We start from the raw sequence: 11,375 nt of genomic DNA on the forward strand, positions 1-11,375 counted from the left end.
GTGAGTGAGGAAAGGGAGGACAGTCTTATACTGAACATATTAAGTTCAATTGGAGATTTAAATTTTAGTATACTGGGAACTGGATGGAATTATCTAAGCAATGCTTATTTCAACTGGTAGGTGAAGCAATGCAGCTGCAAGTACTGAAGATTAATTTGAAACATTAGAAAAAGGCACAGCATGAACAGTACCCAAGGTCAGATGTGGCATACAAGTCACAATGCTTAGCTTTACACATTAAACTAAAACCATACAAGTTATATGGCTTAATGTGATTCCTTTGGCAGTGATTGGTCTTGGAACAGTTTTGCAAGGGTTTTAATCTATGCATGCTAGCACAGTGCATGCACATTAGCACATTAGTAAAATCAGCAGCTTCCATGAAATGGGGACCAAATAGTTAAACAAACAATATAAATACATAGCTTACTGTAAAGTACTTTTCAAGAACTTGACCTAACTAATCATACACATTTTCAGCAACTTAAAAATGATTCAAACACCTTAAAGCAATCCATTCATTTAACTCCTTCACCAGACTTAAAGTTCTGTACAAAGACATAGACAATGCTGATATTTCTCTTTTGGAACTTTTTGATCTTAACTACAAGAGTGACATCGAAGCTTTAGAATTCAAATTTTTATAATTTCATTTAATTAGCAATGTTGACGTCCAAATCTGTTTTAAATTTTCATAGTATAATTGAATAAATGTACTCAATGCATTAAAAATTACAGATTAGCAACAATGTCAAGAATCCCATTAAAATCCAACATATCTAAAACGGTCAAGAACCACTACAGACAATAGCTTCTCTGAAGCCATGTAACACTTAAATAAGATTAAGACTTCAATGCAGAATTTTGGTTAGAAAGCTTGATGGGCTCCATCTTCAAGATTAAAGAAAGGCAAAATTGTATTTCACAGATGAAGTCCACTGGAAATCCACTAAAAATGGACAACATAGCTTTTTGAAAGTTCTAATAAGTAATTCTTTAAACTGTTTTTTGTTGGCCTTTCTTTCCAATGAGAGATTTATGAATATGTGGAATTACACCTGAAAGAAAACAAAGGAAAGATTTATTCAAGTGAGGTGACAGAAGCACAGAATCATTACCAACTAGAGATGCCACAAAATAGTAAAATTAGCACATACCTCCACCAGCAATTGTTGCTTTGATTAATGAATCCAGTTCTTCATCACCTCTTATTGCAAGCTGCAAATGACGAGGAGTAATTCGCTTTACCTTCAAATCTTTAGATGCGTTCCCTGCCAGCTCAAGAACCTATAGAGATGAAAACAAGACAAATTGTTAATTGCAAAGCAGCCCATTTAAAATGCCAAACAGCCATACCTTCATTGAGGATACAATGACCTACGAAGAGGTAAGGAAGCTGGTCCCCACAAATGATGTCTTGACAGTCTATCCTCCTGGAACATATCAAAAATGCTGGAAAGGAACTTGGAGAATGGCACACTCCCCTTGAGCTATGGTAATGCAATCTGTCCACAGTATAGCATATGAATGTGCAGAACATCCTATAGAACAGTGATTTTCAGGTAGTGTTATGCCACATTAAAAATATGTTTTGAGTGTTTTGTTCTATGTGTACATAAACACAAGCTAACTATGGCTGCTTTGCTTTGGACAGCAGTGATTTGTAGTAGTAAAGAATGGAAAAAGCTGATGTTCAGTGACTGCAGAAGGAAACAGAAGTTCAGGAACAGAAAAGTCAGAGAATATGTTGAAGTGGGAGCTGTTGACACTAGTTTAAAAAATACAAGATGGCAGCCCTAAAGTTTTGAATAACCAAAACATTTGAAGCTTTTGTTCTGCAAACTGTGGCTGATCCTGAGCAATTTGGCAGAAACCCAAAATGTGAGGACCAAAAGTAACGGTCAGCCAACATCATACAACTATACATATATAGATCATAATCTCCAGTGCTTGCTGTGTCTATTTCAATTTGTAAATTGGTAGACAAACTACATCTGGATTTTAATAGCCAACATCAACAGTTTATGCTCAGTTACTGTTCCATACTTGAGAGTTCACATACAATAGTGTTTTTCAGTCCCCTTTTGTACTTCAATTTGGGATTTAATTTGTTTTTCCCACTGAATTTCTTCCTTTACCTCAACATATATTAGCTATGCTAAGAAAAAAATGCTTAGGGATCTTTGAAACAATATTTGTTTTTATTTGCATCAATTTATATTGCTTGTATGCTTCTCTAGGATAACTATAGCTTGTCTTTTGGAACAGAAAAATTCATTAAGAAATCTAATAAATACAGCTACTGTATTGGGATATAGGATGTTGTAGTATTTTATCTTTTAAGTCCTATAATGTAAAATGATTTTACCCCAACCAAGCTCTCACCTCAGCTGTGAGGTACTCCAAGATTGCAGCACTATACACAGCAGCTGTAGCCCCCACACGTCCATGGCTTGTTGTCCTCGATTTCAGGTGCCGATGAATACGACCAACAGGAAACTGTACACACAGGGGGAAAAAATAGCTCAACACCTAAATATAGTATTTACCACTGTTCATCTTTCAATTGTTCCTAAATACTTGTTTCAAATCTACCCATTTTTAAAGAAAAACAGCAACTAGTGAAGCTCTAAAAGGATTAATATTTTAACTTCCTCCCTTTTCCAATAAAGGCAAAACGTATTGATTCTGTAAAAGACAGATGACCTAAACCAGAGGTCTTCAAACTTGGCAACTTTAAGCCATATGGACTTCAACTCCCAGAATTCTCCAGCCAGCATAGCTGCTGGAGAATTCTGGGAGTTGAAGTCCACAAGGCTTAAAGTTGCCAAGTTTGGGGATCCCTTCTTAACACGCCTACCCACCTGTAAGCCGGCTCGCTGTGATCGGGATACAGTCTTGGTTTTCGTCTTTCCGGAGTCCTTCCCAGCTTTTCCTCCAGCCTGGATAAGCGAAAAAAAAAGAGGAAAAAATCACTTACACGAGAAACGTTAGCCCCTAACACACACCATATATTCTTTCCCATCCTTCCGCCGCTGCGGAGAAAAGGAAGGAGCCCCTTTCTAGCACCCACCATCCTTGCAAAGGCCGAAGATACGAATCACGCGGCTGTTCCTCGGAATTCAAACCGAGCCTGAGAAGCGCGGGAGGCGGGACATGCGCGTTGAGCGGAATCACGCCGGACATCCCCCCCGCCGCGGAAATAGTCGCCGCGCACGCGCACACCGCCCTCCTTAGCCCGGCCGTGGGCGCATGCGCCTCAAGAACTCAAACGCTCGACCACCGCAGTAGGATGAGCCGTCGTGTGTGTGCGGGTGTGACCGCGCCCTCTTTGCTTTTCCCCCCTCAATTCTTTCAAGTCTGAATTCTGTTGGGGGTACCCATACGTTACAAACGGCTTCATCAACGGCTGTCTCGTTTCTGAAGGGAAAAGAATCCGCCAGCTCAGCCGGGCGCTCCCCCCCCTTCCCAATTCTTCCTTTTAGCCACATCTTACCATTTTCAATGAGGTGATTCCGCCCGCGGGAGGAAAAACGAAGAGGATCGTCTAGGCCAATCGAAGACGGCTACTTTTTCGGTTATTTCGATTGCCGCCCCTGCTATTTGGCGACTGCTCCAGTTCAAAACTGCACCCTCTCCCGCCTTCTACGAGCCCTTTATATCCGTCTGTAACGTCTCAACATCCGGGAACCCTGCTCTCAAGGCCAGCCAATCGCCACAAATGGGGCGGTTCTTCCTGCGCTCTCCGTCGACCAATAGGAAGCGAGACGGAAAAAAAGAAAAAAAAAAGAACCCAGGGACTGTTAACTGTTCGGGGAAACTCGTGCGGAATCGCCGCTTGTGAGGCTCCGCCTCTTTTCCCAGATCCTCGCTGCTCGGTCTCTTATTTAGAGAGCTTGAGCAGCGTGGTAAAGCGGGTTGGTTTTATCCAGGTGTAAAATAACAGAATTGGAAGTCTGCTCAAACAGGACACCCTGTGCCATTCCAGGCAAAGACGGCTGTCCCGTCTTTTCTTTGGAAGCCTCCAAATGATGGGGCACCCACAACTTCTGGAGGCAAGCCGTTCCAGTGGCCAGTTGTTCTCACTGCTCAGGAAACGTATTAGTTCTATTAGTTAGATCGCTCCTTGATACGTTTACATGCTTCTTGTCCTCTTTTTAAGGTTCATTGCAGCGGGAAGCATTCCTCTTCTGTTTTTAAGCAACAAAACATAAATGGGCTCGCTCTCTCGCTCTCTCTCTCTCTCTCTCTCTCTCTCTCTCTCTCTCTCTCTCTCTCTCCCTCCCTCCCTCCCTCCCTCCCTCTCTCTCTCTCTCTCTTATGATTGTTGATGAATGTATTCTATTTTATTTTTCTTTATGTACACTGAGCATATGCACCAAAGACAAAATCCTTGTGTGTCCAATCACACTTGGCCAATAAAGAATTTATTCTATTCTGTTCTATTTTTGTAAAAGTCCTCCTTTACCATCAAAGAAAGTGACACGATTTTAAATACCAGTATTTGATGGGAATGTAAAAAACGAATTTTGTGAGCATCAAATTACATTTGTAAAAATAACAAAACACGAGAAATTCACTCTTTAAAAAAGCAAACTTGACAAAAGCAAATTATACTGAAAATACACCCAGTTCTTTTAAAATACTTTTTATCAACCTTCCCTTTTTGAATCAATGCTGTAAACATTGACTGTAGGGATGCTCCCCCCCCCCAAAAAAAAATATTCTTTATTCTTACTATTAAAAAGAGGCAGGATAGAATAAAGACGAAATGGAGAAAAATTTTACAGGCAAAAACAGCCCCAGTCTTTCTGCCATAGGAAAACAGTTTCAAAGTAAGAAGCTTGAAGAGGCTGACCTTTAGGAATGCAAATTTTGTATCCATTCAGAAAAACTGGGCCAATCTATTCATAAGCAAAACACCTTCAGCCACAGCTACAGTTTTCAGTGGGAGCTGTTGGGATTAAGATTTACACCCCCCCCCCCCACTCAAATTCTAAGGATAGGACATGACCTTTAGGACATAGTAGGATTAACCCAGCACCATTGAAATAGTAAAAGAGACAAGGCTCACTGGATTGCACAACCCACTGCAGCATCTAAAAAAAAAACCAGAACTCTATAAAGATCCATCCACTCACTCAGCCATTTTGTCAGCCACCCCAGAAACATGCTGCTGTTACTAAAGTTTCTGGAAAACAAGTAAACAGAGATCTTGTTTTCTTGTGGCTAGCCTCCATTGATTTTTTTTTCTCCTGCCTTGGCACTGGACTGGATTTCTCCCCCCTCCCATCATTCCTTTGAAGTTTGCATGTCTTACAAAGCTAAATTAAAATAGGGTTGGGTCATGTATGAATCAGCATGTCCTGGGAAACCCATCCTATATGCTTACAGGATATTGGTGAACAACAGGGAGAGATGTGTATGCTAGTCCAGGTTTTAGCTGTTTTCCTCAGAAGATAAATATCTGGAGCTGAGTTTGCATGACATACACTAGCCAGTAGCCATTTTGCATGTTTGCACAAATCCAATCTATGTACATTAATTAGTTGCTCTATGCTCAGTGTAGTGCTTTGAAAATAGATTGAAGGTGATTAGTTTAGAGCCTCTCTTAAAATATATATAACTGTAACTAGTTATAGTCATTAACTTTAGCTTGTCTTTCTCTTGAAAAGGAAACTTTATTATGCTTCTTGTTTGTGTTGAAAGAAATGTCCTTCTCCAAGTGGGGAAATAGACACTGGAGACATGGAGGCTGCTTGGAAAGATGGTTTAATGGTGGACAGGACCACATGCCTTGAGTCCTCAACAGAAAAGGTGATCACATGCTTCAATGTTGGGTGAGGAAGAAGAGAAAGGCCGAGGAGGGTCTTGCTGGGCTTTTAATAATCTGCTCAGCCCCAGCTCTCTCTTTCCTGTTCCTATAGAACAGCGATGGCGTACCTTTTTTGGCTCACGTGCCACGAGTGGGGGGAGCGCAGGGGGGTCGTGTGCGGGCGTGCCGCACCCATAATGCAACACGCGATACCCCCCCAGTGCGCATGCGCGCACAAAACGTGTGACCCCCCCATTTTTACATGCTTTTTTTGCCCTCCCCAGGCTCCAGAGGCTTTATAGGAGCCTGGGGAGGGCAAAAAGAGTCTCCCCCGCCCCTCCGGAGGCTTCAGGGACCATCCGGAGGCCTCCCTGAAGCCTTCGGAGCGCTTAAAACCACCCTCCGAGCAAACTGGAAGTCACTTCCGGATTGCTCAGAGGGTGGTTTTAAGCGTTCCGAAGGCTTCAGGGAAGCCTCTGGATGGTCCCTGAAGCCTCCGGAGGGTCTCCGGGGGGGGGCCGGGGGAGGCTCTTTTCGCCCTCCCCAGGCTCCTATAAAGCCTCTGGAGCCTGGGGAAGGCGAAAAATAGCTTTTAAAAAGGTGAACTCAGCGCCTCGCGTGCCCTGACAAATGGCTCCGCGTGCCACTTGTGGCACGCGTGCCATAGGTTCGCCATCACTGCTATAGAAGAAATATATTCTGATTGGTTGTCAGACTCCATGGGGCCACAGGGGCAACTCTCTAGGCTGTGTTTTGAATCCAGGTTTGGTTGAGTTCTCAGATGCCATGTGGTGAGTTGGGTAAAGGCTAATCATGTTAAGTCCTCGGGCTTACGACCTGGGCTGAGTTGAACCCGCCCGGGCTGCACTGATTGGTTCCAGCGCGCTTGGAGACAGGCGTGTTGAGTGTAGCCCTTGGATTGGCCAACCGCCTGACAGCGGTTCTACAAATGGCTGTCAAACAGCCCTTGTTGTTTGGTCGTAGTTTTACGTAGTTTGTTGATAAAGGTTTGACTGCAACTTGGCCTCTGGCGTTATCTTGGCTTGCAGACCAAGCAAATCATGCCTTAATCCCATCACCCTGGAGCTGAAGAGGAGAACTCTATTATGTAAAGGGCATCTGAATGGCCCATTGACAAAGGAGGTGGGGGCAGGAAGCTGCAGGGAGCTATTCTGTCTTTAAAACATGTTTCTCCCTTTTCACATCCAGGGAAATATTCTGCCTTTTCGATATTTCCTAGGATATTTCATTTTCCCTGTTTCCATTTTTTGCCACAAGAACAAAACCGTGAAGTATCTTTAGCTGACAGAGTATGCCAAAGTCATCCAGTGTGCTTCCATGACAAATGATAGGCATGCATTTCGGGGTCTCCCTACACTTAGACTAGTGCCTTAATCACTACACAACACTATGTCTTAGCACTGCTTTGGGTAAGGAAGGTTATACCTCAATTGTAGATTAATACACTTAGTGTCTAGAAAGATTCGTGTACAGCATCTGACATTTTCAGATAGAATCCAAAATGTCTCCTGGACAGCTGTGGCCAGTCGGAGCGTATCTATTTAACAGTCTATTTTATTCAGCCTAATGTCTGCTGGGCCTCATCTCTCATTCTAGCCATTTACACTCAGTATAGCTTGAAGACACTTGATTGAGAAGATTGGTTTTCGCACATGGCAATTTCCCACCATCTCGTTAAACTTCTCTTATAAGCAAATAAATTTAAATAATAAGTACAGGTAAGTTTATAAGGAAATATATCATTGTCTCAGCAGATGCATCATCTGGCTGACTTTGGGCCTGGAATCTAAGCAGAGTCAAACGTGGCAGGAGACGACTAGAAAATATCAGGGCTGTAAGATACCCCAAAGGAGAACAATGAGAAAAATAGGCCCAACGGGCCAACCAGAATTTTGGAAACAAATTTATGGTTGGCCTGTTGGGCCTGTTTTTTGCCCTCCCCAGGCTCCGGAGGCTTTCCTGAACCCTGGGGAGGGCAAAAACGGACTCCCTCTGGAGGGTCGAAAATCAGCTGGCCGGCACACGCATGCACCCCGGAGTTGAGAACTGTGGTGCTGGCAAATATGGTTCCGCTTGCCGCCTGTGGTACGTGTGCCATAGGTTTGCCATCACGGGTATATGGGAATAACTAATACTTAGATTTCACTTTTAATTTGGTGTAGCAATGCAATTAGAACCGTTGTATATTGCACATACATGCTTTTTAGAACTTTAATGGAATGGATATTATTCTAATTCAAGCCAAAGGAAAGCTTGCTTTTATCTTGATGGAAAACTTCATACATTTCTTTAAAATAGTTCACATCTTTTTTCATTGATATCTAATTAGTTATCATTTAATTGATTGCCTGGTATTTACTAAGAAATCAGAGTAAAGCTGAAAAATGCCTCACATAAACTTTTTTGGTTTAATAAATGATGATTTGCTGAAAGCAAAATGATCTCCTTTGTTGGAGAGGTCAGTTTGATTATTATCCCCATCGTTTTGCATTTATCTCAAGCAAGTATCCCCTGACAAATTTCCCCAAATCCAGAAAGTTTTATTTCCCAGGGATAAAAAAGGATAGGAACCTTGCTTGCTGGAAAGAGGGAAGTGATGAATCGGGTGTTTCTTTTGTGTCTACCTTGATGAACGCTATATTTTATTTTTCTTGCTGGCTATAAATCAGAGCATGAAGCGTTGCTAAAAGAGCAGGGATTGGGTATGAAGTCTGAATGGGAGCTACAGGAGGAGGATGAGACAAGCAGTGCTTCACTGGAGTAAAAAGCTGGCTAATAATAAGCATGCAAGAGCAGGGAGGAACATGAAATCAGCACCGGTACAGCGGAAGCAGACAACGGGGAGCCACGCAGGTCCTCGAGGGATCAATGAAGTTAATCTTCCCCAGAGAGTTAAGAAACCTTCACCTTCTAAGTGGAGCAAATGGGAGGTGAGTGACCTTTGTTGGGATTTGAGCTTGTGGTGGATATTCTAGGGGAATCTTTCTCCAAAGCCACCACATTTTTTAAATTATTTTATTATTCACTGGATTCCACTCAGAGAAATGGAATGGGGACAAAACAGCCTACTAGCCTGAACTTTGAAGTTTAAAAAAATGTCTCATATTAATAAAGCATTTGTTTTTAAGAATACTGAAGTTTTGGCACATAATTTGGGACACTATATTTAAAGAGTGGTCATTTTTATTGTAATTTGGGCTTCGGAGTTAGAAGAAATCCAGGCCTCTGTTGGTTCCTAAGATGGTTGTATTTGGCCCCGAAGTGCACGAAATGTTCAAGACAGAATTAGTGAATCTGATAAAACTGTATCCCCTATTTGGCATTTTTTTTTTTTATTCCTTGCCAAACCTTCCATTTTCAGCCATCCTCCCCCTCCTCCCGGTCAGCATTCATAACATAATAAGAATTGTATACTCCATTCATATTTGCAATTTTGACTAGTATTTTCTTTCATAATTGTCTGTTCTAGTCTTATCTACCTTATCTATCTGTCCATCTGTCTACCTGATAAATAGATTGACAGACTTTCAATTAGAAAACACATTTATAACTGTGTGTTGTAAATATTGGGTCAGATTGCCAATTATTAGCTAGCATCCATAATGGTCCTTGTGAGACACATTTCTCAAACCTGTCTCTACATGGGTTTGGATTAAAGTTCTTATCACCCAAGACAACAACCTGGTATTTGTGTTGGCGGAGGATAGAAGTCAGAGTCCAGCACACCCAGAGAATACAAAATAGAGAGATCTGATGTAGCTAAACCAGACCAAAGTCCTAGTACCTACTGCTCATAAGTGTAAGGCATTGTTTTATACCAAATCAGTCCATTGGTTTCTTTAACCCCCTCTGTAGAACCAAGCTCTCCACTAGTTTGTCAGATTAAGTTCAAATAATTAAATTTCAAAAAGCATTCACAAAAATCACAAAAATCTTACGAGCTCTTGACCTTTTTTCACAAAGTTTCAAAGGATTTCAAGAATGAAGATTGAAATCTTGCAATTTGGGAATCCTACAAGACGTTGGATATATTTTGGGGTGGGGTGAGGCTAGGGTATTGGGGAAGATTAATTGATGGTGCCCAGGTCAGAAAAGAAGCTGACTTCTGAACTCCATATTGACTAGGATTAATATTCTAGGATTTTCCAGCAAGAAGCTTTCTCAGTCTTCTTTAGAGATGCCAAAGCTTTGATGCAGAAAGATCAATGCTCAACCATAGAACATGAGTTTTGCATGCAGACAATCGTAGGTCCATGAGACTCTGTCTCTTTTCTGTTGAATGCTTCGGACCATCTTATTCTAGGTCATTCTGACAATGCTGTACCATAATGCTCCTAAACCAGAGTAACTATTCTACCTGTTCTCTCAGGCTTAAGGCTTGGGTAGCTGGAGCTCTTTGCAGGTATATGAATATTATTGGCTAGATTTACCATCTTGTACATTGTTTTTATTTAGATTGTATACAGTTGTTTATTTTTATTTTGTGAACCATCCAGATTCAGCTGGAATCAGGCAGTGTCCGTGTCAAGCAAGCAAACAAGCAAACCAACAAACAGAAAATATATTTCAAGCTATCCCTAGATTGAATGCATGTAAATATCTCAAACAACTTTCTGGAGGGATCCAAAAGTCGCAGAAGAAACATTACAACTTATTTTAAAGCATAGAAAAACCCTATTCAACCTGACATCTGTTCGCTAGGACAGTGTTTTCTGTTATAATAGGTCATTTGCTGATAACCAGACATGCGGTGATTAAAAAACACAACTTGTCAAACTTAAAAAGACAGCTGAATTTTATTTGGCCAGAGGCTGTCAAGTGGGTATTTAAACCATTATGGAAGGTGGAGATTTTCTAGCTGTTATACTGTTTGGCTTCAAATAAATTGTCAGCCGCTGCCTGCTAATATGTGATAAACTAATCTTATCAACAACCGTACAAAAGAAGTGTGAATGGCCCATTCTTTTATTACATGGAGAAAACAGATCACAGTTATTCTGCCTAAAACAAAACTATCCATCTATTCCTCCATTTGTCTTCCCATGCAGGAATACTTAAAAAAAACAAACCACTGTTTCATAAAGGAAGAAATAAAACCAAACAGATCTACAATAGTATTCAAAATTCTGTTCTGCATTTGAGAAACTGATTTCTTTGGAGATCTTCCAACCAGGACCCTTTCAGCTCCTATATACAATCCACTTTAAACAAATCTTTATCTAGCACGGCCACCATAAGGAGCAATTTCTTGAAGTATCCAATGAGAGGCAGAATATATATATATATATATATATATATATATATATATATATATATATATATACAATACAATACAATACAATACAATACAATACAATACAATACAATATATTTGATTATATATATATAATCGGCATTTAATTTTTGACACCAAGTACAATATTACTACTTGTGTGGGAAAACAGCAACCATACAAATATACAGAAATAGGTAATATTTTACAGATAAAAATATAACTTTAAAGGACACTACAGTATTAAGGTCAGCGTATCTCTTTTTA

The 11,375-nt window shown here is 40.9% G+C and overlaps 1 protein-coding gene across 1 annotated transcript; it reads right to left on the reverse strand.

Moving 5' to 3' along the window:
* Nucleotides 1–302: 302 nt before the first annotated feature.
* H2AZ1 (H2A.Z variant histone 1) lies at nucleotides 303–3,688 on the reverse strand. The gene is made up of 5 exons (XM_081959091.1): nucleotides 3,497–3,688; nucleotides 2,865–2,942; nucleotides 2,386–2,499; nucleotides 1,158–1,287; nucleotides 303–1,058 (listed from the first exon to the last, which is right to left on the reverse strand). Exons 1-5 carry the CDS (start codon nucleotides 3,497–3,499, stop codon nucleotides 997–999), a joined length of 387 nt encoding a protein of 128 aa, XP_081815217.1. The 5' UTR covers nucleotides 3,500–3,688; the 3' UTR covers nucleotides 303–996.
* Between the last annotated feature and the right edge of the window lie 7,687 nt (nucleotides 3,689–11,375).

Source organism: Natrix helvetica (assembly GCF_964273705.1).
Source record: "Natrix helvetica genome assembly, chromosome: 7".
Classification (NCBI taxonomy): domain Eukaryota; kingdom Metazoa; phylum Chordata; class Lepidosauria; order Squamata; family Natricidae; genus Natrix; species Natrix helvetica.